Here is a 25,092-nt window from a genome sequence, read left to right as displayed (position 1 = left end):
GTGAAATAGACTGCTGCTGTTGTTGAATGGCTTGGAACGTGATGCGCTGTCATGAAACATCTCAGAGCTCCAAATCTGGGAGCTGGGAGGCCAGGGCAGATCCAGGGATGGGTCTGCAGTGGGTGCCAAACGCTGCACCCATCTACCACAGGAGATGCTGAATTCTCTGCTCTCCCTTTCTGAGCCCAAAATGGAGTGCATCTTTGAAGTGGCACCTAATGGGCTGTCTATAAGGGTAATTTGGTATGTTTTAATGACCCGGGATATTGAGATTAGGCATAATGAGCTAATGGCGGCTTTTGGTTTTAACGTTGCATTCACCTCTTGAAATGTGACAGAAACAACACAAAAGAAAATGACTCCGTTGCAATAAAATAGGCAGTCAGGGGGGTGGTTCTCTTTAAAAGCCCTTTAGCGTATCTATTGCATTTAAAATGGACAGCTACCATAAAATAAGAAATTTAATCGGCTCTGGGTCGTGCTGTGTTTCTGGTGTAATGTCCCTTACCCTGCTGTATCACAGCAAAGTAGTTTCTGCCTTACCCCAGCTGCAATCAATATAGTCGTCATTGAAGGTGATCACTAAAGGTTGTTCCTTGAAGACTGTAGCTGTTGGGAACTGGAGGTAGAACCACGATAGGTGTCCATGTGCCTAATGCACTATAGGTGACATCAGGAATTATTTCCTAGCAGGTTCAGGGACTTCCATAAATACCAATGCATGGCATACACGTTCTCACTTCCATTTGCGGATCTCAGGGAATGCCTATCAACCAAAACACTTAATTACCTAAGATTTCTTGGATTTGGAAGTCCTCTTGACATTTTACCCTGTCTGCCAATGTTTGTGAACAGCGAGTGGAGATATTCAAAGAGAAAAATAAAGATGTTAAAATCCAAAGTTTGTAAATTTGAGTATTAGTTTTTGCTGGGTTTTTGTAGTTTTGTAGAGCTCTAAATGAGGTCATAAGTTCAAAATCTTTGCTTGTGCTACTTATAAAACTAAATGATAAATTTGTTAAAATATTATGTTGGAAAAGAACCGGTATTCCCAAATAATCCTGCTCCTGATGTCAGCAGGTTTGGGGAAGAAAAGCTCTGCGATACAGCATGCGTAATTTGTAGCAATGTCTGAGGCAGACCTTAAAGCTAAGGTCTCGTTCAGACTTCAGTCTCAAACATGACGGAATTGCACAAGAAGACAATCGACGTAATTGTAGATGGGCCTTAAAACAAAAGAGGGGAAAGAAAAATACAGTGGAATGCTAAAAGTCCATTAAAATCTCCATTAATCTGATGATAATGAAAGATTTACTGCAGTCAAGTAGGAAAACTCCATGGTTTTTTTCTCAGGCTGCTTCTAACAGGCTTCAGCACTGATTTCCAGTGGAAGGAATAAAGAAATCAGGTATGACCAAAGTGCTCAGCCAGGCGAGGATCCCTGCGCAGCTTCTCTTCGAGAGCAAGGTATTTCTGTGGTGCTGTCTGCTTTTCCCTAGAACAAGAAGGGCAATATCAGAGGTAAACTGCAGCGGGACACAGAGTGGAACATTTTACAGGACAGCTGCAATGCCGAGTCCCGGCGGGCTCAGCGACAGACCTCCCCTGGGCACTACCCAAGCAGTCGTTCCCAGTACCTGTTAAGCCTCAGTGCTAGAATCTGGATATGGAACGTGGTTTCAGAGCGACGGGCGAGGAAGTCATCCTTCTCCTCTGCACTGAGCCGATTCTGGTTTTGCTGAAACCACTGGTCCTTCTTCTGCAGTTCTTCCGCCGCCTGTTGGGGGAGTGAGCAACCAGAAGTCAGGGTAATCCCGAGGAGAGCGAGGAGCTAAGGGACACAAAAACGCAACTCAGAAGTTCAGGGAGCTGAGATGAAGGAAACCACAAATCAGAGCTGGTTTATTTTCAGGGGAGGCAATAAGTCTGAGATGAGGTCTCACAGAACAAGAAAACAAGGGGAATCAAAACATGTGGAACAGCAAGAGGCAGCAAAACCCAAATGCGTTGCCTCACTGTAGTTAAGAAGCACTTGGAGAACTAAATCAGCTCCAATTGGGATAGGGACTAAATTTCACCCAGGAGCTATTTTGTTCTTTGATCTCACATGCTAATGAAAAAAAAAAATACATATATATATACACACAGGCATGTTGATGGCTCTCTTGAAGTAATCAAAGGAGGTTTGTTTCTTGCTTGCTGTCAGAGATGCGTGTTACCCTCCTGCCAGTACAGAAGAGACTCCAGTAACATGCACACCCTGGAGCATGGCTGGGAATACCTTTTCCAAGCGAGCCTGGATGATGTTAGCTTTATTAATGAGACGATGCTTTAAATCAGTCAGGCAGTCATCTCTGACACGCAGGGCCTGTCCCTTGGTCATCTTCTCTCTGTGGCCTACTTGAATAAGAAAAGGTTCCAGGTAATCCAGATCCTGTTCCCCTCGACCCCAGAGCTCATCCTCCGTTGTGTTCTTCTGGAGAGAAAAGGACAGAGAGAGTCACAGTCCCATTCCCCTGCTTCCCCAAACACCCTGTGATAAGGCAAAATAAAAGCAAAGCCCAAAACTCCTCCCCCACCCCCACAAAGGAAATAATGTTTCTTTTTCCTACAGGTTGATCAAAATGACTGTAGCTTTGCATTAGCTTTGCACCCCGGCCCTTTCCCAATGCGGGTTTTATTCTGTAGTTTATTTTCTATTGACCTTTTTAACATTTCTCCCAATTTCCTTGATTGTAGAGACATCTCTTACGTGTTATCCACCGAGGTGCAAGAAAGGTTCTACAAAATGCATTTATATTTGGGCGGAAATAGATCAGGACAGGGTATTTTGCGTGATACCAGCTTGTCGGCTGGCAAACAGCTGGTTCGTGGATCTTTGCCCCTGCTTGTGTTTCACGCCAGAAGTTTGGCATGTAAAACCTAACATCACCTTTTATAACCTCTCTATTCAGGAAAGCTCAGTCTAAAAATAATTTACAAGAATCATCTTGGAGATCTTGAAAAATTAAGTCATTATTATTGAATCTTTTTGTATTTGTCCATAACATTCGTAAGGTATTAATTCCTCAACAGAGATCCTGGAACAAAATTGGCTTTGCAAGCAATAGTCAAAACCAAGAAAATAACCGATTCGTATCACACACAGCGTGTATTTGCCTAATAAAATAAGCCCTGGCTACAAACATGCAGCTTGGAATCCATTATCATACTCCCTCCATCATCCCTATTATCAACTAATCCTTGTTAATTATTTTCTTTATTAACTAAACAAAGTAAAACAGTAATCTTTCTTGGTAACGCGAGTTTTTGCAGAAAGTCAGACGGTCACAGTGTGATCGTGTTATGTTTTCATGGGAAGTCAAATGAAGCTGTGCTGACTTACACCTGCCAGGGACTTGACCCAGTATATTTTAATGATACAAACAGCTCTTCAGAGATAATTCCTCAGACAGCAAAAGCTTGCTCTGGATTTCTTTGTGTACATGTAATAAATATTGGGATTAACCCAGAGTACCTACCATGGCTTCATACTGTTGTCTTCTCTTTTCATTCCTCTCCGTATTATAAATCGAAACCGTCAATTTAACATTAGTTTCTTCATTCTCACGGATCTTCAAAATCTTTAACGCCTTCCAAAAATCAGAAAAAAGACCCTCAGCTGTCTGAAAAAACGACAGTGCTTTTACATGCTTGACCTGCTAACAGCGGATGCTGCATACAAGAACTGTAGCATAAGGTTAAATATAGAAGATATATACAAATATGTTCATATCCTGCTGACAGATCAAGCCAGTAGTGGTCTTATTTTTAGGTTGCTGCTCCGTATGAAATTCTTGAACACAATTATTGATATTATCTGTTCAAAAAGCTCATCTGGAGTCATAGTCTTGCCACTACTTTTGAAATTATGCTGAGAGCTTTGGCTTATTTTTTTGTCTTAACAGGATATACAGCACAAGCAATATGAATATTTTGTCCGTTAATACATCGAGACTGTGAAATTTGGCAAGGTAGTTCATGAGGTCACAGTGAACTAGCTTCAAATTTCTGAAAAAAAAAAAAGGGGGGGGGGGCGACTTTTGCAATCTTGTTCTTAATTATTGCTAGTAGTCTGTGCTAATATAGTTGAGCATTCCCTCTCCAGCTCCTTCAGGAGTTCCTCTTCCTCACGAAAACATTTTAAAAAAATAAAATCCAATCGCTTTGCCTCCATCTGCTAGGATGGTTGTATTTATCATGAAGTAATTACAAAGACTTCCAAGAACATGGATTTGTTACACCGGTCACAGTGTGATTAGCAATACAAGCAATGTATTTTATGAAGTATTTCTCTACAGTTGCTGCCACAAAAAGTCACTTTGGTATTTTGGATAGGGCTTCCTGGAAATGCCTAGCAACTAGATATGACATTACATACAATACCCTTTCTTTTTGTTCTCCTTCCCAGGCAAAAGGCAGGTACGTTCCTAGATGCCCCAATTCATATGCTGTGATTTGCTCTCCGAAACCATCTTCCTCCCAGAGAATGAAGAGCAAGGGCAGGTACTAGAAAGTGCACGACTCGCCAGAAATATATTTAAGCTACATCTTTGCTGCACAATGACTGGGTTCCAAGCTTGATATTTCAGCATGGAAACCAGCTTTGTGACACCAGAGTATTATTTTGAATCGCGGTTTACGCTGAGGGTGCTTTGGCAACTAGTCAGCTGAAACCGTTTCCATGCCTGACCAACTTTGACAATGGCGTGGACACCTCGCTGGTACCTCAGCTTCAGACTGCCGGACTTGTTGCTTCAGCTGCTTCTCTTCCGCCGTTAGCTCCAGCAACAGTTCGTACAGATGGAGCAGCTTCTCTTCTTTCTCAGAGGACCCCGCCTGGAAGCAGATAAGCTAGTGAAAGCCAGTAGCGCTCTCCAGTTCACGGAACCAGGTGCTCTGCTAACAGAAACTGGCACAGTTCTGCTACGGTCAATACAGTGGCACCAATTTCCACCATTGAAACATCTAGCCCACGGTCAACAGTTTATTAGACTTCATTTCAGTTTTGAGTCCATCAGTAATGTGAGCCAGATGGCACATGTTGCATTTCGCTGATGCTGCTGTTACTTGGTTGGAACCGGTTTGGCAGGGTTAGAGATGAAAGGATGGCACTCCAGCAATTGCGTCCTACATGTTCTCTCCAGTGGAAAATAGAAACTTTAATAAAACATGCATAACATTAAAAAAATCCTCTATTTGCAATCTTTCTTTGATTTTCCTAATTGTGCAGCATCACTGCAGAATTTACTAGCAGGCTGCTGGCCCTGGTTACAGACTCACATCAATGATATTAGTAGAGTGACCTCCCAGCCCCAGATGACAGAATTTGGCTTAAGGACAGCACTCCACTTTTTTTGGAGTATCTTTTATTTAAGGCTAGCTATCTATCAGCAATGCATTATGCCTCAGCATCTTGCTGTGCGTCTGCAGGGTAAGCTCTGGGACATTTATGCAACGATGTGACCCAAGAAGTCCATGGCAGAACTGGAGCTAGAAGCCAGGATGTCTGCTTCTCTGCTGTTGTCTCATCTTCAAGAGAGAATGGCAGAGGAAATTTCAGCTTCCCTGCCATGAATCCACGGGATTGAGCCCAACAGCTGCTGAACCAGCATCGTGCAAGATCCCAGTGGCTGTATCTACACTGCCTGATGACCAAGTCTGGGAAGATGACCTCAGGCACGGCTAGAGCAGGCCTTTCACGCTACACTACACCCTGCATGCCCCGTCGCCCCGTCACTTCCAGCATGGTAGCGCACCTCTAGGGGCATTCCTGTTGTCAGCCTGGAGGCTATCTGTGAGGAAGGGGGGCAGATGGAGCGTGGGATTTGTCATGCTTGTAGTTCTCCCACTGACATTTCACCTTCCCTTCGTGTCTTGTAATGTAGAAAAACTTCAAAATATAAGTAGTTTTTCTCCATACCTGATACGTGATGCACATTTCTGGGGCCATGACGATTTCATTTCCTTTCCTATCCCCCTCTGCCGCTTTGAAAAAATCCTTCTTTGAGGCAGTAATATATTTATCCTTGAGGTGATATGTCAGTTGGATCATGTCCTCTCTGATCAGAAAGATACGTTCCGCTACATCTTCATCAGCAGGCTCTTCTGGGTTTCTGTGGAAACACTCCTTGATTTGCTAATGAGGGGTGAAGAGAAAGAGATGGAAGCTGGTTAGACAACACAGAAAACTGGCAAGATTTGCAGAGTTGGGTAAAATAAATAAATAAATAAATACCAACAATAAAAAGTTGGTTAAAAAAAAAAAAAGGTAAAAATTGGGCTTTTCTGCATGGACTATGATGGCATCTCTTGGCCCATGGTCCTACTGTTCTTTCCTGTGCCTTAGAAAAAAAGCCCAAAGCTGCCTAAAGCAATACAGAAGTCTCCAATTTGTGGAGCTGAGTATGCTCTCCAAGCTCAAAGTTAGCTTGGGATGCATTCCTGCCTGAGGGAACTGCAGGAAGCAAGGTATTTTGGAGCACAACAAAGTGTCCTACATTAACCAACATAGGGAAGGAAAAAGGAGCATGCTGGGCGCTGCTCCAAAGGCAGGCCACTGCAGGGCTCTGTCCTGGCAGGCGGAGTGTCTGAGCCATACTGCCAGTTGTCAGATTTCCTCCCTCTTCTGTTCTCCAAATCAGACCTGACTAGAGGAAGAGGTAGATTACCTGCTTGTAACAAATCAGAGTGATGGGATACTTCATCAGGAACCTAAAACGTTACTAGCTTGGAGTCAGAACATGGAATCATTTGACTAGCTTTGAATCCTGCAAAAATTTCATTCCAAAATCCCAGTCAAGCTTTTTTTCTTCCCTCTGACACACACTTTCCAAGTCTTAGTTTCCTAGTGTCATTCTAGCTGCTCAATGCAGTTTGTGACAACTGGTCACACTGTAGCGCTCTGTCAGGCAAGCAACTGTGAGACACAGCAGCTGAACAAGGCTTGGACATCCCATCTGGACTTTTGCCTTGGCTGTGCCCGCTGAAAATGAACGTAAAGCCCTAGGCACTATGTTTTGCGTAGTAGAAATATCACAGCAACAGATATTTTTCTGTTCCTGCCTTGGCCGTACCACTATAGGCCGGGAGTTAATGTCAGTTCTGGTGCCAACCAAGTGTATTTTCTTTCCTCTTTTGCCAAACTCCATGTACCGGACGTGCAGGAAGTCATCCCGCCCCGCGAAGTACTCCGTCATCTCATTAGCAGTTTCAACACGTTTCTGGAGGCCATCGACTCGTGCCTCATTGTAAAACTCCATTGTGTATTCAGTCTCTGGTTCCAGGGACGTATAGGTGTAAGCTAAGGACATAAAGCAAGATCACGTATGTTTTCAGAGTTAGCAACCATAACACGGCGAACACAAGTGTGTCCAGAGGAAGCCTCATTTTCTTCAGCAGCCAATAAACCAAATGCACGTTAAGAGCGTAAGAAGGGAATATTCTCACTGCTGTGTACCAATATTCCATGGCCTAAGGACAGCAGGACAGCTCTGCAGGGCCACTGCCTTCCTTACAACCATAAGGCAGTAGTGAGGGAGTGCAGCCTGGATCCTGCTCTTCCCAAACCAGGGTGAAATGCTGCTTTAGCGACAGACCTGATGCAGGACTTTCTGTCCCCCACATGCACAACACTGAGAGACCAAACATAATCCTAAGGAAAAAGTTTCTACTTCTATCAATCACCTCTACTAGTAAAAGTAAATTATATTACCTTATATATGTGATAGGTACGTATTTTTCTTGTTTTGCTGGCGGGGAGCACTGTCCAGGAATGGAAGCCAACAACCCAATTCCCTACTCTCCACTGGAGACCCTATTATTTATCTAGGTGATTCATCCCACAAGTTTGCAGCCCCCCCAACTTTGGGCTTTTGCCACTGCTAGAAGGGATTCACGTAAAGTCCCAGAGGCTGCAGAGGCTGCCCAGATGAGCTGGAATACCTTTAAGACTGAGGAGGTGTCCTGGGCTGAAGTAATCTGTGGTCAGCTGTGTCTGTTTATTCACTTCTCTCATATCCAACATGTCTTCTCGGTTTTTGAACCACTCCCTCACCTCCACCACTTCAGTACCTGGCAGGAGACAAAGCGTTTCACAACCTTACGTCACCCTGTTGGAGGTGCTAAGGTTCATCTGATGAGCTCTCAGTGTCTGCACAAGCACCCCATGCTCCTGCTGCAGCCAAAGGAGACATCAGATAGTCGCTGGGACTGGCACTGTGTCCAGGGGCATTTCGTAGATGAATCCTAATCTATTTTTGAGTAAATGAATTATGCCTTAAGAAGGTTTATTCCTCTCCCATCAGCAAGAACTAAAGTAATCAGCTCAGGGGGAGAAGGTGGCACAACGAATGGCTACAGTTAGGGGAGAGAAATTCCAGCCCAAGTATTTAATGATAGTGTCGGGAGTGAAGAGAAATGAGACGGGGACATTACGCTGTCCAAGAGGGCTAAGGGCAGGACACTGTACGTCCAGTTAGGAATCTGCACAGTTTCTTGGACCAGCTGTTGAAGAATAATGCTTTAGAGTACAGAAATATCCACAGTCCATAGCTGCCCCTTTTGATGGCTCCTGTTGACACCAATGAGAACAGCGATACTGTTGGATCAAACCAGGCTTCCATTTCCCTGAAGACTGACAATCCAAGCAGCTGACCTGCGACACTGAACAGCCTCACCATTGGGGTGTAAAACGGATTCAAACTCTTGCAGGAACCCCTCTCAATGCTGGAAAGTTCTGGGGCTTGACAGACAGCAAGCATGATGAAGCTGTCCCCCACAAAAAGTGAAAGGAGGATGAGAAAGCAGAAGAGCGACTGGCAGAGAGTGATTGCCTCCCCCTTCCCATCAGCACACCCCAGGCTGTGTTTGTGAAGTGATTCCAGTGTGTTCCCTCATCCCTCTTACAGTCTAAGTCTGCGTAGACGGTGAGGCGTTTCACCAGCCCATTTCCATTCAGGTACGGTGCCCATTTCTCCAGTTTTGCTTTCTTGTACAGGATCACCTTCCTCCCCTCGGAACAGCGGGTCTCAAACTCTGCAGCGGGCAAAAGAGGTGTCAGAAAAATTGACTCCCTTGTACTCAGCCCCAGGAAAAAGAATTCAAGAGGGAGAAAGCCATGGTCTAAGAAAAAACACACATTTATGTATTGTGTTCAGCTGCCAATAAAGCTGTTCAGACCCTGCCTGTTGTGCTTTCATGTTACAACAGTATAACTCTTTTCTCTCCCAAAGCAAATATTTGATAATGCAGGGGCAAGTCCCTTGTGCACAGCGGTAACAGAAAGTCCATCCCAGGTAAAATTATTCAGCTAGCAGGAAAACACCGTGGGTGGGTGTGTGTGTGTGTGTGCATGCAGGGAGATGAGACAATGCAGTGGGGGCAGGCATTCGAACCAATAGCTGGTGCTGCCTTCATCTACTGCACTTCGCTTCTGAAGGGAGAACTCGAGTGAGACAAACAAATGCCCCAGATCCACTAAAAGGTTAGCTGGGGGCAAGCAAAAGCCATGGGAAGAACACGTACCTCTGGGATATATCTGAATTGGGGCTACCCACGATGGTGGCATGTCAAAACTCATGTCTTCCTCCTCCTTTTCCTGCTGAAAGAGAAGCAGAGATTTGCATTTTTGGCAGCTTCTCTTACTGCGCCAGGAGGCATTTTGGTTCTAAAGAATGCGGTGCAGCCATCAGAGCTCAGTTAGTGCGAGGCTGCGCTGGTCCTGGGGAACACAGTGGCACAGTTACCAGGGCGGTGTCGGTCACATGCGGCCTGAGGACAGAGGCAAGCAGCACACTGCAGTTTTACATGGAAGGAGTGTTTTATTGCATTCCCACACTCTCACTAGCATACCCCTACTCAAGCTAATGAAATTATCTTCTCCTGGCTAATGCTCATGCTGGATAGGGGATGAATGGGACAATCGTCATTCAAACTAATGACCGCCTTGTTTTATGTAGACTGTGGAAGGCGCTTTGCTCCCTGGTTACAGGCGTGGGCTGAGAAGGATAGATAACAGGACGGAACATACTGTTACTGGCGTTCCTGCGTCCCACTGTGCTGGTGCAATGCCTGCTTTATCATGCTGTGTTCTCCCACCAGGACAATATACCATGTTTTGCTTCCAGTACACAGCATATTTTGGTTTATTAGAATACATACATTATTTCTACATCTGGCTGGCAACTCCACCTAGCACCCAGGAGAGCAGGGTGCTGACCAGCAGAAAAAGCGTGTCCAGAAAAATTTCAGTTTGGATTTTTTTTAAATTATTTCATCCCAAAGGTCAAGGCACCGGAGGCCTACAGAGATCCCTAGCCACTTAGGACACCAGGAGTACCACCTGGAGTCCTGCTTCAAAAAGCATCACAACTATTCCAAGATTGAGAAAGAATCTGAAGTGCCAACCAAAGCTTCACTAGACCAATAGTGATCTGACCCGGAGAGGGCAGCAGGCAGGCAGACATGGGCAGGCCTCTGAACACACCAGTTCCATACAGCATCCCCACAGCGCAAGAGCCACCATTTGGGTCACTCACCGTATCATCCGTCTCCTTGTCCGCGAACTCCTTTTCCTCCTCAGCATCTGAGAGCAGCTGAAGAGGCTTGCTGCTCCCCGAAAGCATAATTTCCCAGCGGATAGTGTCACTCAAGTCAAAGATGAGATCCTAGGCCATATAGAAGAAAGCCACTTAACTACAGGGCAGTCTCAAGGGCCTGACACTAAACTGAATGCTGCTCCTGCATGTCTGTGGTGCTCTAAACCTGACTGGGTGTCAGAGAGTTAAAGGACTCTAGACAGACTCTGGATCTCAGTGAGGTTGGTTCATCAGACCCTTGGCTGGCTGGTGGGGCCCCAAAAACTGCCCCCGTGCCTAGAGGCGTGCAGACCCCTTTTCTCATGGTGCCTCTGCCACAGATGAGAGGAAGTTGCTGGAAATGCAGGCATACATGGCCCCAAGGTCAAGCTGATCTAACCCAGAGCCAACCCAGGGAATGGTAAGTGGAAACTGGGATCACCACTGATCTTGGACTTCCCCAGGACTCAGGTTAGCCCAACTGTCCCTCCCAGGCACAGGGTGCTTAAGGGCTTGTTACCTTGCAGCCATTCCGGCAGTCCTGCATGTTCACCCAGTAGTTCTTGTGGTTCCAGACACTCTCGATCCCAAGGAAGCACTCATCCATGGTGCTGTGGCTGTTTCCCGTGAAGGGGTTGATGAAGAAGGTCTCGGGAACATCCTTCTTCCCAGACAGAACCAAAACCCATGCGTGCACACGTAAGCCATGCAAAGGGTCATGCTCAGGCTTTTCCACTTCCTGTAGCGCAGAGGAGAGAGCAGTAATTATTGCCATTTTATCGCCACTTTAGTCCAAACCGAGGGCAATCTTATTCCTCTGCCCACTTCTAAAGATCTGCAGGCCCTTAACACTCTTCAGAAGAGTGATGTAGTACATACCCGGTACCTATTCCTGTGCCAGCACACACTGTGTTCCCAGAGGCCAAATGGTCATGGCCACGATCGGGGTTGTGTTATACTTCATGGCAGAGGGTGGTGACCTCCTTTCTTTGGTCAGCCACTACCTGCGTCTCAGCTCTTGCTCCTGGAGTTCACAGTGAGGTGGACCTCACTAACTCACCGTAACCTTCTCCTCTTCTCTTTCTTTGTTCTTTGGAGCAGCTTCAGTTTCTGCCTTCTTCTTGGCCTCCTGCTGAAGCTCAAACTTGCTCTGCAGGTCTGGTGGGGGCTTAACTCTATACTTGTTGGACTTCTTCATCCCCTCTTTTGGTACCTGCCTCCAGAAAAGTAGGGTTGTGCTGTGAAACCCAGCGGAGATCAAGAGAAGGGAGAAAATGTATGGCTTACAGGTACCTCCCGGTCCCCAACCCTTGGCAGTTTGCAGTATTGGACCTGGTGAGCACAAATTCAGTGAAGCCAGAGAGGCCTCTTATCTAATTGTGGAAAATCACTCAAAAGATCCCTTTAGTGAGGTCCCTGCTCAGTACAGACTGAAACCCAGTGTTGACCTGAAGCCGCTCCCCCTAGCTCAACCCTGGAGCTCGGTGGAAGCAAACAGGCCGAGCATGCAATGCCGGGCTCCCCCCTGCTCGCTCATCGCAGGTCTCACCTCCTGTGGCTTCCTGAGCAGTGGGCACAGTTCTAGAGTCTCGTCCAGGGTGCATATCTCACGGGTGGCATACCCGTGCACGCAGTAGGCATCATACCCGGCCCCAATCAGCATGGAGCACAGCAGCACGCTGAAGTCAAAGCAGTTCCCTCGCTGGTATTTCAGGATGGTGGTTGGGGAATAGAGTGAACTGGGCTTGAAAAAGAGAGATGCGCCTTCTCAGTGCTTGTCTTGTGAAGCTGAAGCACACACCAGGCAGAGAGCAAGAGAGAGAGAGAGAGAGAGCTTTGCCCATATCCCCGGGCTCTGCACTCATAGGGAATCTGTTACATAAAATTCCTATGTAAGCCGCAGACCCCAAAAGTCCCCTCCAAAGCGATCTGGGGAAATTCTGACCCCAAATCTGGTGACAAATTTAACTATGGGGAGAGATGGGCGGGACAAGCTTGTCAAACTGCTGAAAATCTAATGCTAGCCACAACTCTGGAGTGGGGCTTACCTACATCTCTAGCTGGTCTGTCTGCAGCATTTCAAAGCAAAAGACCCATAAGTTATAGTTCAAAGGAGGGAACATATTCCCTTCTGGCCCTCACCAGTGACCAAGCAAAGGGATCAATCTGCACATACTGCATACAGAGAGGTTCTACATAGACAGTCTACTCCCAGATCTCAAACATCACCTTAGGTAATCAAAGCAGTCTCCATCTGCTAAATGGAGATACATTCTCTGTGGTCACAAAGTGCCAGAGTTCCTCTTGAGACCCTGGGATTCTTGGGACACACTCGGCCAGCTTGAAGCTGGTGTAGATTGTTTGGGGCACTCTGCAGGGCGTCAGCAGTCCTTGTTAGCAAAGAGCGCGCTCCCTTTGCCTTAGCTGATTCACATCAGCCAAGAACTTGCCCTACGTCTGGCATCATCCCTTTTGGCCAGCCTAGAAATCTTCCCTTCAGCCACCCCAAAATATCCCCAAAATTGGGACAGATATGTCTAAAGCCCCTAAAGACTGAGGTCAAGCACTGTCCCCTGGACTTAATATGCTCCTTTGTTCCAGGGTCTCTTGGTCTTTGGAGGGGAAGCTTGTCTGCCATTGCAACCCACAGCAGACCAGCTGGTCATCTCGGATGACTGAGAGCAAGGTCAGGCTCGATCTTGTAGAAATGGTGCTTAATTGCTTGACAGGTACAACACTGCACTGTACTGGGATTACCGGTCCAAACAGAGTGCACAGGGCCTGGGAAAATCAGGGGGTTACCTAAGTAATGAGGCGATGATGTGAGGGGTCAAAGACCTTTGCAATCCCAGCCACTAGGGTTTCCACATTGTGTCCTGCTGAGAGGCCCTTCTGTCACCTCTGTCATGGGGCTGTTTCAGACGGGACTGCAGCCCCTTTCTTACCGGTGTGATAGGGGACTCGAGGGGCTCCATGGTGAGGTAATCAGAGACGAAGCTGGCACAGCCATCCCAGTGGTACAGCTCTGCGTAAGGCAGCAGAGTTGGCCTCACCGTTGTGCTCACAAACTTCTGTAGGGCAACAAGAGGACTTTGGTTAGCCAACAGGTGCCTGCCAGAGTCTACTGTCCAAAGCCATCCTCAGACCATCCCTGGATGTTGCAGCTCACATTCAGGACCTCCCTAGAGCATATCTACAGCATCAGTAACCCTCCTCATCTGTTCTGAGATGGAAATTGCATGAGGCCAAGAGGCCGTCTGCTTGTCTGTTGCTAAAACTTCAAGCTGATCTCAGACACATTACAGACGGTTCTCTTGGTTTTCAAGCAAGACAAATAGCTACTGCCCTTTACAGCTTTTACATCCTCCAGCATTTTTTGCCTTGCATGTTAATGATACAATAAAGGTTGGGGAAAGCTGGTCCAAAGTAGCAATTCTAGTTGCCCAGGGGAGCCACCAGGTCCAGAACTAGACAAAAGTTGTGCAGCTTGGGCCCAGTCCTAAACAAAACCAGACCACAAACTTCCACATTTACTTCCTTCCCTGTAACTTCTGGGAAGTTTGGAATAAGACCTACTTATGGATCCAGACTCCGTATCTGTCACTGAGCCCGAGCCTTAACTATTCCATTTGTTTCTTTTAGTTTTCTTTATGTTTCTGTGGTCTCTCCTGTTTCCTAAGCATCACGCTGCAGGGCTGTGAACTGCCTGCGGCCTATATCATCTGTGTATGGTACAACGTGCTTGTGGATTTGGACAGCTGCGGTGTTCCCAGGGTGCTGTGTGCCTGCTCAGGGTGCTGTGGGCACAGCAAGCGGGTTCCCATTCCCTCTGGCCAGGAGGGAGGGCACGAAGGGCTGCTGTCCTTCCCCAGCATTCCGCACTATGGGAGCCAAGTGCTCCCTGCACGATGGCCCAGCCCCACACCACCCCGTACCTCCACACCACACTCGTTGACCCGGTGGAGGAAGAGCGGCTTGCGGTCAGGGCAGAGGTGAGCGTACTGCTGGAGGAAATGGTCAGCAATGTGCAGCAGCTTCTTTTCCTTCAGGGAGTTTGTCTTGTACGAGGATGGTAACTGGGACATGTCAGTGGAGCTCCAGTCAAAATCATTTCCAGGGCAGAAGGAGGCAGAGAGACACAGGTAATAAGCTGGGAGCAATTCGGGCAAGATGACCTGCTATCAAAACACAGCAGGGGCTCCCTGTTTCCCAGGGAAAAAATGGGGATCATATCCAAGGATATGATTTTGACATCACCAAGCTTCTTTGGAGTGATGGCAAGCTGACATATACCCAGAGGCTCAGGCGTCTTTATATAGTGTCATGATACAGCAGCAAATGAATGTACAATGCAGGGAGTTAACTTGTTGTACTCACACGTGCCCACTCTTGGACAAACACACTGGGCACGTGAAACTCGCTCATTCCCCTCCCTGTTCCAGGGGACCACATGTGCAATCTCCCCGTGGGCCCCACAGGGACCAACTCTGCTCATCCCAACAAGTACACTTACGGTACATCACTTGGGACGCAGACTTGCTCCACGGACACCTTTGTTTCTACGTCCTGGAGGTTATCACTGATCTCCAAAGCCTTCAGCTCTTCTTCTCTTTGCTCCTCTTCCTCCTTCTCCTCCAGGACCTCCATTCTGCCTCCTCCTGGGCACTGCAGAAATGTACACACCAGTGTGAATTCAGGGGTGGGACCTGGATACACAGCAACACAGAAACACTTGCACTCTGGCCGCAGTGATTTAGAATCAAGAATGGTTTGGGTTGGAAGGGACCTTAAAGCCCACCCAGTGCCACCCCCTGCCCTGGGCAGGGACACCTCCCACCAGACCACGTTGCTCCAAGCCCCGTCCAGCCTGGCCTTGAACACCTCCAGGGATGGGGCAGCCACAGCTTCTCTGGGCAACCTGGGCCAGGGGCTCACCACCCTCACAGCAAAGAATTTCTTCCTAAAATCTAATCTAAATCTCCCCTCTTTCAGTTTAAAACCATTTCCCCTCATACTATCACTTCCCTCCCTGATCCAGAGTCCCTCCCCAGCTTTCCTGGAGCCCCTTTAGGGACTGGAAGGGGCTCTAAGCTCTCCTCGGAGCCTTCTCTTCTCCAGGCTGAAACCCCCAACTCTCTCAGCCTGTCCTCACAGCAGAGGGGCTCCAGTCCTTGGAGCATCTTCGTGGCCTCCTCTGGACCCACTCTGACAGGTCTGTGTCCTTCTGATGTTGGGTGCCCCAGAGCTCGAGGCAGTACTCCAGGTGGGCTCTTACCACAGCGGAGTAGAGGGGCAGAATCACCTCCTCAAATTTAGTCTGTAAACATGGCTGAGGCTTGGTAAATAAGTGGCTGCATGTTCCTGCCTCCCCCCCCGAGCGTGGCGAGATGGCAGAACCGGGGAAGCCTGGCTTGGTGTGGCACAGCACACCCCCACGTCCAGTCTCGGATCATGGTGCAGCCTCTCCGTGTAAATGCTGCTTCCTCCACCCTGCCCGGGGTGCTACTGGCTGGGAAGCAGCTCCGAACATCGCTGGGCACCTGCCGATGGCCCGTGCCATCTGGCCTGCTCTGAGCCTGGCCGGCCGCTCAGGGACCTTGAAGGGAAGGGGATGTTTTGCAGCGGAGTCAGCAGCCTCCAAGGACAGAGGGCTGTTTATATTATTTATTTACATCTCACGGAGGTTGGGGGCTGTCTTCTTCCCCCTCCTTGAGGTCAGGCTGACCTCCTGAGGAGCAGACAGCACGAAGGAGGCACAGACCTTGCTCGCGGAAGGGAGCAGGGGGCGGCGGGACGGGGGCGTCCCGGGGCCCGGCGCTGCTCCCCGGCCTCTGCACCACCCCGACAGCCTTCCCCCCCGCCTCGCCGCCCCTTCAGCCCCGCGGCCCCGAGGACAGCCAAGCTCCGGCTGCTGCTCCCCTGCCTGCCCGCCCGCCCGCCCGCTCGCTCGCCGCCTCCCCGCCGCTTCCCCCGGCCTCACCGCCGCCGCCTCGCCGCCGCCGCCTCGCCGCCGCCGAGCCCGCGCACCATGGCAACGCCCGCCGCACGGGGCGGCCTGTGCCCTGGCGGGGTGTGCGGCCCCTCCCGCGCCTCCCCCCGGGGCCTGCCCCCGGCCTACCCCGGGGCCTACCCCGCCCTCTCCCAGAGCCTCCCCGGGCCTGCCCTCAGGCACCCCCCAGGCCTCCCGCCACCCCGGGCGGGCCGCAGGCAACCCCCGAAGCCAGGGGCTCCACAGGTGGCCATCCCGCACCCCCTCACCACTGGCCCGAGCGTCTCAGAAGGCTGAAGGCTCCCGACAGCCGCCTGGAGAAGGCACGTTTCTGGTGGCAGTCCCCTATATCCAGATTTTTGGGTGAAATGAGGGGGAAGTGGACAAACCTTGCCAGGCAGGACAGCTTTGCCACCAACCCCTCAGAGGCCGCGAGGCTGCTGTTAAACTCACAAGTTTCACCCTCTTAAAAAAACCAAAAAAAACACAACCACCAAACCACAGCCCCACCACACACACACACATTCCTCATCCTTTTCCTTTGTTGCTTTCTCAGCCTGCGGGCTGCGCTGCCTTTGCATCTCTAAGCCTGTCTGTGCAAGCTTCTGTCTTAGTTAATTGCTTTGTAAAATAGATAATGGAAAGCAGAGGTTCTCACCCAAAAGCTGGCAGCAGGAGATGGCAGGGAGCCTTTTTCCCTTTTTTTTTTTTTCTTCCTTTATTTTTTTTTTAAATTCGTAGTTCATTAGGCTGTAAGCAGGGTCAAGTGTTAAACACTTCTGTTTTCTAGCTTTCGTTGTGGTTAGGAAAAAAACTAGATGGATGGATGTTCACATTTGCCGCTATGTTATGGTGGCTGTAGCAATTAAAGCTCTAAGGATGCAGAGCATAGTCAATATAAATCACGAGCATCACTTTGAGTGATTACTGCTATTTGCAGCTGGTTGCTGTTTCCCAAAGCGTGGCAGGGCCAAGCCCTCATCCCTCCACCTCTCACCAGTACTTCTCACCAGATCTTAGATGTCAGAAGTCATTACAAAAACATCCAAAGCAAATGTACGTTGTGGTTGCGAAACCGCATGTGTTCAGTACACACAGTTATCTGGCCTTCGATTGTGCTGCTGTGGTATCTGTTGTTGTTGCTGTGTCAAACGCAGGTACCACAAAACCAGTTGGATGTGCAAAACCCCGTATTCCCGGGGATTTTGCAGATAGTCGCCCTGTTTGGGATCCTCTGAGGGCTGTGAATTGGGTCAGTGTTCCCAAGCCGTCAAGCTGATGGGATGGGCTGTCCATGCCAGAGGATGGACTGTCACGGAGTCCTTTCCTCCCTGGCCAAAGGATGCTAAGCTGGCTCTTGTGCAATCGCAGAGGCAGCATGTTTGCGTGGGGGAGAAGGATGAGCTGCCGGAGGGCAATATAAGGCTCGCAGCCAGGAGCACGAGAACGACCGAGGGGTGGAGGAGCATAGAGTGGCCTGGCAATGGTAAGTGGGATGAGAACAAGGGGAGATCTTGATGCTGGTGGGATCTATTAGGACTGCTGCAGCGAGCATGGAGTGGAGCCGGGAATAAACCCTCCTTGTCCAGAGGTCTGGTGGTCGCAGCCACTCGGGGCAGGGTGGAGGGGGTTGTTGCCAGACCAGATGTGTTGCTGGAGCAGAGTGGGGCTTTTGGCATTGGCTCTGTCCCACTCTCTGCAGGGCAGAGGGGTGTCAGAGCATCGCTCCAGCTGCCAGCCATGGCTGATACACATTCACATCTCTGATTAAGGAGACTCCAGCGTACAGGGCTCATCCAGCACCGTGCCATTAATTTCCCTAAAGAAATCCATTAACTGTACTAACAGGGGAGATCAACTTAATCTGTGTCTTTGTGGCATTAATTTTAGTTGTGTTCAGGGCTTTGGGGTTTTTTTTTTAATCCTGTTGTCTCCTTGTTATGGATATGGGTTACTGGAAAAGCAAGGATCCTTTTGCAAATCCTAACTCTTCAAAAGAGCTGTAGTGGGAAGAGAGAAACTCCTTTCCTCGTCAGGGAGCCTGGACTGGTGCCTCAGCTGTGTGATTTTACTCAAAGTGCCTGTTCTTACTGAACTGGCTTTGTCACTGTCAGCACATTCCTGCAGGTCCACGGTCTGGTGCATCCCACCCTCTCTTACCCTCTCTTTCTGGAATAGCTACCCAAATTCAGGACAGCATTTGACCCTTGCATTAGCCTGGCAGGGAGGTGTTGGCCCTTTGGGATGGGAAATGACTTTGTGCCATTGAACCTAGAGTTTTTGGAGGAAATACAGTACAGAAATTATTGCGCCTATGTGTGAGGATTGGCTCTTTCTGAATGACTGCAAACATCTCCACCGAGCATTCTAAAAAACCTGAGTGACCCAGAGCCTGCCTGTTTCTACAGGAAAGGACCATGAGATGTTTGCTGCTGGTCTCTGCCCTCTGCCTGGCTGGCTGCGAAGGCAACAAGAGTGAGTCACAGATGGGTAATATAGAAAGGAGAAGTCAAACCCTCACCTGATCCATGTCCAGGTTCCTCATTCAGGACACTGCTGAAGGCTCCTATGAGGGGCACAACAGAACAGGGCTCGGGGTGGGGGGGTGGGGGCAGGAACTGGGGTGCAAAATAGGCAGAAACCTTGAGCTCTCCATCCCAGCCGTGTATGGTATATAACCTGTAGAGAAGGGCAGAGGTGCTGTGACGTGCTGCTCTCCTTGCTAGCTGGTGGCAGGCTCCATAGCCCTGATCCAGATTACGGCCATGCTGAGGAGGTCTCCCAGGCTCTCAGTCACATCCTCCCAGGCGAGCCAAGGTGGCAGGTTCTTCCTCAGATGGGCTTGCTCTGGCTCTAAGCAAAGATCTCAGCCCGTGTGAGCTGGGCAGGGCTTCACACCGTGGAGCAAGTTCACTCGTATCTCACATTGGGGAGATATTCTTGCTGTGTTTCAGCTCTCTCGCATTTCCTTTGCAGCAGGTGAGCTGGCAAGCCCGCATGGCCTGAGGCAAGGGGTTGCCCTCCGTCTCAAGAGGAGCCCAGACGCCTGCCTGCCAAACCCGTGCCGGCATCAGGGGGACTGCCAGGTGATGGAGGACAGACCAGTTTGCAGCTGCAAACCAGGCTTCACAGGGGCATTATGTCAAGGTAGGGCTGGGGATGCTGGTGAGCCCTCCCCAGTCTGTCCAAGGGGCACCAGAGGGAAGGGTGATGGGCACAGTGCACTGGTGTTACCACTGCTCTTCACTGCAGGCTCCAGGAGCACATCCCAGCTCCTGGTTCGGGTGCGTTCTCCACCATCACTGCCACTATGTCCTGACTACATGTTGGTACAAGACCTAGTCACAGGCTGTTTCCTTCCTCCTCAAAAGTCTTAATTCCTGTAAGAAAGAAGCCTTGGCTGTCAAGAAGCCATGCCGTGGTGCAGCCATACCAGGGCAGCAGAGAACAGGTGCCTCACAGTCTCGGCACAATCACATGCACTCCAGCACAGCTGCAGTGAAGGCTCCTTACAGACACTCCAAAAACTGTGTCTTCTTCACCTGGAAGTGGGGATCACTGTCCCTGCCTGGTGCCCTTGGCAGACTGCAGTGATTCTGTAGACAGCTCTTGAAGGGGGCCAGACCCATGACATCTGCCTTTGATGTCTTGAGCTTAAGGACTGTGTCTGTTCAGGGTAGCGGCAGCCATGGACTTGTGCAGGTCTTAGGCAACCAGTACAAAATGACAGACCCACGTTAACTTCCACAGGTTCCCAAAGGTCTTTTGCCCGGTGTCTCTGGAGAGCCCTACCAGCAGCCTCCAACAAGGCTGGGCTGAGGGTCTGTTGAGCTCGGTGGGACTGTGCCATCCCATAGCTGACCTAGGGCTCCTTCAGGCCTCTTCCTTATTGCTATTGCAGATCGCTTTTTCCCCCAGATGTGGTACTGAAGTTGGCCTGCAAGGAAGAGCACATGAAGATGATGGTGAGGAAGGAGGTGTTTGAACACTTGAAAATTCCTCAGGAGCTTGTCCACTTGAAGAACCGGGCATGCAAGGTCTCAGAAAGGGAAGAAGAGGGCGAGCTTTTTTTTGCAGCCATTCTCACGGGTGAAAACCACACTGCCTGCGGATCAGTAATTCAGGTGAGGATCCAGCAGGGCCTCTCTGCTCTCAGCTCTGAAGCCATGAGAGGAGCAGACATGCTGAGTGGGGACAGCAAGGGGAAGCCCCAAAGGCTTTTCCTTTTATATCTAGGTGTTGTAAAGTTCTCATTCCCCTTGGAAGGCTTCCCTGGAAGCTGTCAGAAAGCTCTTCTGCCTCCACCAAACCCCTGCTGGCAGCACATCTTGTCTTATTCAGCAGAGCATGGAAGTCTCACTGTGCTGATACTGGCTGATAACAGCCCTCAGCTTTCTGGCAGCATCCTCTGAGCTCTGCAGCCCTGGCTGTAGACCCTTGGTCCCTCACTCAGTTCATTGGTCTGGGAGGGTGCAGAGGAACCAGTGCTCCAGCTCTGCATTGCACAAAAGGGCTCTCACCTGTGGTCACTATGCTGACTCCTGCCTACTCCTGTGATGGTTGCCAGTAGCCCCTGGACACAGGACTTGAGCAGCACCCCAGCAGACATCCAGGAGGCCTGGAGCAGCTACAGCTGAGTTGCACCATCTGAAGTGGAGCTTGGAGCTCTGTGTATGGACTTAGACATGGTCTGGAGACTTGGTTTCTGTGTCATTCCAGCAAAACAACTCCCACGTGTCGTATTCCAACGTCATTGAGTCAGAGCGGGAAGCGCGTGGGGGTATGATCTCCCGGAGTTTCCAGCTGGAGGTGCATTTCTCCTGCATCTATGCCTATGAGCAGGTGGTGAAACTGCCCTTCGCTCTCACTGCTGTTGACAAGTGAGTGGTCCCTCTTCATCTTGCTGCCGACATGGTATCTATGAGCTTGCAGAAAAAGAGATGCCTTCAATGAGATGATCTGCAAAGGCCCTGGGGAGCCACTAGAGAGCTCTGAGAGCAATGCCACATCAGAGTGTCTCCCTTTCTCTTCCCAACATAGTTTTTCAAGACAAGGTTTGGGCCCAGGATAGAGCCAGTGGGGCACGCACAATCTATCTTTCTCCTATCCTCACTGCTTGAAACCAGCTAGCCAGAAAATAAAGGGTGGGAACAGGAAGATGCCCCCACCAGCCCCCTGTGGAGGTGCAGGTTAGGACTCCCTGGGTTGCCTTTCTTGTAGACCTCACTGGCCAAGAGGTCTGTGGGAACACCTGGAGCTCCTTGCCTGCATCCACATATGGCGCGGGACAACTGGGGGGCAGCTCGGGGCCTGGCTCTCACGAGGTTCCACCCAGGAGCAGAGGCGCATCCAGAGTCATTGCACCTGCGCCAGTGGCCTGACTCGTGCTTCATCCTTCCTGCCTTCTTGTTCTGCTTGTGAGCTCTCCTCCTCTCCTCTCAGGCTGATGCAGTTCATGGTCAGAGAAGGACACTTCAACGTCAGCATGACACTGTACAAGACTCCCTCCTACCTCCAGCCCTATCACCTGCCGACCACGGGCATCCCCATCATGAATACGCTCTATGTCCTTCTGAAGATAGAAGGAGAAGGACAGCACCACCTCAGATACTACCTGCTGAGTGTTGAGGACTGCTGGGCCACGCCAGGTGCTGATCCCTACCAGGATGTGCGGCACAAGCTCATTGAGAAGGGGTGAGTGGAGTGCTCCTAGCACGTCTGGTCTGCTTGCACCATGAGCACAATTGTGTCTCTTTGCTGGGTGCTAAGGACAGGTTGCTGTGAGGGAGCAATGAGCCATGACACCATCATAGGTGGAACCTGTGGTGGACATCATCACTGAATAGGTGGAACAGCCCCATAGATGAGCCCCCCAACTGCTCTGAACTGAGCTCGCTCTCCTGAGCCGGCTCTGCTGCCAATAGTTCTGCCTTCCCTCTAGCATCGCTCCTGGCCAGCTGGGGAGGAAAAGGGCAAGGAAGGGAGAGGGGACACCTTGCTGGGATGTGCATAGAGGTATCTGCTGAAAAGCTTGCATTAGAGCTGGCTGCAGCCAAGCTAAAGCCAGTAACGTGGGTATTTGGGAAGTAGGAGCCACAGTCAGGCTCACTCCAGCCCTGCAGAGCAGCTGGGGTCCCACAGAGCAAGACATGAGCCGGGCCCTGTGCTGGTGGCACCTCCTCCCTGAGCTAGGCACAACGCACGGTGCCAAGGACAGGCACCCCCACCAGCACCGAGACAGAAGCAGTCCCGTTCAGCAAAGCTTGGGGCCTACACCCAGTCCCTGCATGCTTTGGTGTCCCAGGCTGGCATGCTCCCCCTCGTTTACCACCTTCTGACTCAGCCATCATGTCCCAGGTGTCCCCACGATGAAACAGTGACATACCTGAATGCTATTGGAGAGAGCACCGCCGCCAAGTTCAGCTTCCAGATGTTTCAGTTTGTTGATTACCCCGAGGTGTTCCTGCACTGCCGTGTCCGACTGTGTATCACTGACAGCCCGGAGCCTTGTGCCAAGGTGAGCTCTCATGGCGGTCTGCACCATGCCCTGCCCAGGCAGGGGAGCCTCTCTTCCCTTGGCCTGCTGTTTGGAGAAGGGACTCTGCTCTGGTTTCGGGTGCCTCAACACAATAAACACCTCCCAGCACCAGGAGCTCACTCCAGCAACCCGAACTAAAGGTACGAGGGCTTGAATTCACCAGAGAGCTCCTTTACCTCTTCCCTCTGTCTGTTGGGTCTTTGCAGGAGGAGAGGTTTATGCTAGGACTTGGGGAGGAGCAGGCTCGGGTCCTTCAGGAATCAGCTCCTCTCATGCTCAGGGGTCTGGACTGCTCCCAGGCTGCAGCCCCAACTGTGCCTCTGACGGGGGGAGACCACCAGGACAGCTCTTGGCCCCCGGAGTGTGTTTCTCCCCTGCTCTCTGGTCCCATCACCCGTCCCTTGGCTTTGTTGACAGCAATGCCCCAGGCACTGGAGGAGTAAGCGGGCATTGACAGATGACTACAGTAAGATTGTCTCCTACGGCCCCATCCACCTGCTGGCTGCTCCTTCCTTGGGAGTAGAGACGCACCATTCCAGGGCTGACCAACAGGACCTGGGGGGTACGTATGTCCCTCCAGGGAGGGCAGGAGCCGCTCACAGACCCTTGCCACTGTCTAGGCAATGCCGCGTTATTAAAAAGGGCTGCTAAAATCACTGCCCCGCACAGAAGCGTGGAGTCTTTCAGGTGTCCTGGCCATGCACAGCGTGCTCCAGAAGCCAGCCCAGCACAGAGAGGTTAGCTCTCCGTGAGTGGCTCCGGACCAGGCACAGGTCGGGCCAGGCAGGGGGGCTGAGTGGGAAGGGACCGGGAGCCAGAAGGCTGTCGGTGCAGCACCCCAGGCGAGGAAGGCTGGGTTTTCACGCTGGACCTCCATATCAACCCAGCATGGCAGGCTCCTTCTGAGCACCGAGGTCAATCCAGGAGATCCAAGCAGCAATCTGGGACCAAGGCTGGGGGCAAGCCCACCTACAGCATAGCTCAGACCAGGCGTAAATGCCAAGCTAAATGGAGCCCCTTGGCAGCGGGTGTGGGTGGAGGCCCCAGGTGAGGCCAGTTGGGGTGACTGAGTCCTGTTAGTGCCCTTAGGGACCTGAAGCACCCCCAGCTCCAGTGGGTCTTACCCCTCACAGGAGATGACCTCCCCTGAATCTGCCCCCAACCAGGGCTCAGTGCTGGCTCAGGGCACCCAGATGTGTAACCAACCTTTCTCCCCTTCAGCAGGACCCAACCTGTGGCTCCCCGGGGCCCTCATTCTGCTGTGTGCGCTTGGTGTGCTCACCGCGGCTGCTGCGGCCGTCAGTGCGAGGCGGCAAACGGCGTAGAGAATGGCTGCTTCCAAATAAACATGACGGTGGCAGAGAAGTTCTTGCCTGTTTCTTGACAGGGTTTTGTTGGGGAAGGAGGTGACGGGTGGATGCCAACGGTGCTTGAAGGATGAATCACAGAGCGCATTCCTAGGACCTTCTCATCCCCCTCTCTGGCCCAGGCTTTCTAGACTCGAAACATGTACCCAGGGATGGGAGGTTCCTTCCTCCTGCTGTCCTGCTCCCCAGAGGGTCACCCAGGCGCCTGCGAAGATGGAGGTACCCATGCTAAATACTTGCCCACCACAGCTGGACTTGGCGTGGTTGTGTGTGACAGATGCAGCGTGAGCAGAGAAAGGGCTGCTCTGTGGGTGTATACACCTATCCATGCAGAGCTCTTCCTTCCTTCAAAACAGGTTTCTCCTTCTGTTCATGGCAAATTGCCAGCAAGATTTTTGCCTATAAATACATCCCTAATGTAAAGCAAACAACAAACAATATTGTAAGCGTCGAAGACTAAGTCCGCTGTGCTCGGACAGCTGGCAGAGATTTAATACTAAAATACAGATAAGGAGAAGAAAAAGAGGGTGTTTTGCAGGAGGGACGTCCAGCAGATCACTGCCCAAAGAGCTCAGCTCTGGT

General features: G+C 50.5%; 2 protein-coding genes across 7 annotated transcripts; one reads left to right on the top strand and one right to left on the bottom strand.

The window, feature by feature from the left end:
- Positions 1-1,292: 1,292 nt before the first annotated feature.
- On the bottom strand, positions 1,293-17,154 carry DRC7 (dynein regulatory complex subunit 7). 6 transcript variants are annotated; one of them, XM_074583477.1, is made up of 18 exons: positions 16,995-17,154; positions 15,130-15,281; positions 14,552-14,711; positions 13,562-13,687; positions 12,166-12,360; positions 11,677-11,829; positions 11,137-11,355; positions 10,578-10,706; positions 9,565-9,640; positions 8,947-9,075; positions 7,984-8,112; positions 7,116-7,342; positions 5,963-6,178; positions 4,768-4,878; positions 3,522-3,632; positions 2,282-2,473; positions 1,638-1,777; positions 1,293-1,495 (listed from the first exon to the last, which is right to left on the bottom strand). In XM_074583477.1, the coding sequence occupies exons 2-18, from the start codon at positions 15,261-15,263 to the stop codon at positions 1,405-1,407; spliced, it is 2,538 nt and encodes an 845-aa protein (XP_074439578.1). In that variant the 5' UTR covers positions 15,264-15,281; positions 16,995-17,154; the 3' UTR covers positions 1,293-1,404. The 6 variants fall into 6 exon arrangements, with proteins under 6 accessions (XP_074439578.1, XP_074439577.1, XP_074439581.1 ...); XM_074583476.1 differs by having other exon boundaries at positions 2,282-2,476; positions 9,565-9,637; positions 16,995-17,148; XM_074583480.1 differs by having other exon boundaries at positions 9,565-9,637; positions 16,995-17,148.
- A 64-nt stretch (positions 17,155-17,218) lies between these two features.
- On the top strand, positions 17,219-24,468 carry LOC141743046 (uromodulin-like). Its single transcript, XM_074586777.1, has 9 exons — positions 17,219-17,857; positions 17,977-18,091; positions 19,582-19,752; positions 20,524-20,729; positions 21,325-21,485; positions 22,048-22,299; positions 22,963-23,122; positions 23,561-23,705; positions 24,368-24,468. Exons 1-9 carry the CDS (start codon positions 17,660-17,662, stop codon positions 24,466-24,468), a joined length of 1,509 nt encoding a protein of 502 aa, XP_074442878.1. The 5' UTR covers positions 17,219-17,659.
- The last annotated feature ends 624 nt before the right edge of the window (positions 24,469-25,092 follow it).

The sequence above is a fragment of the Larus michahellis genome, chromosome 4 (genome assembly GCF_964199755.1).
Source record: "Larus michahellis chromosome 4, bLarMic1.1, whole genome shotgun sequence".
NCBI classification, from domain to species: domain Eukaryota; kingdom Metazoa; phylum Chordata; class Aves; order Charadriiformes; family Laridae; genus Larus; species Larus michahellis.
This window is presented reverse-complemented; position numbering and strand designations above follow the sequence as displayed.

Bases quoted from the DNA above. Each gene is read 5' to 3' on its own strand.
- DRC7 (XM_074583474.1), bottom strand. From the start codon at position 16,646: ATGGTGCGCGGGCTCGGCGGCGGCGAGGCGGCGGCG. The intron at 15,282-16,610 runs GCGAGGCGGCGG...ACATTTCTGCAG, and splicing joins GCGGCGGCGAGGCGGCGGCG to TGCCCAGGAGGAGGCAGAAT. The intron at 9,076-9,564 runs GTACGTGTTCTT...TGCCCGCTGCAG, and splicing joins AATTCAGATATATCCCAGAG to AGTTTGAGACCCGCTGTTCC.
- LOC141743046 (XM_074586777.1), top strand. From the start codon at position 17,660: ATGTACGTTGTGGTTGCGAAACCGCATGTGTTCAGTACACACAGTTAT. The intron at 19,753-20,523 runs GTAGGGCTGGGG...TTTTTCCCCCAG, and splicing joins CACAGGGGCATTATGTCAAG to ATGTGGTACTGAAGTTGGCC. The intron at 22,300-22,962 runs GTGAGTGGAGTG...ATCATGTCCCAG, and splicing joins CACAAGCTCATTGAGAAGGG to GTGTCCCCACGATGAAACAG.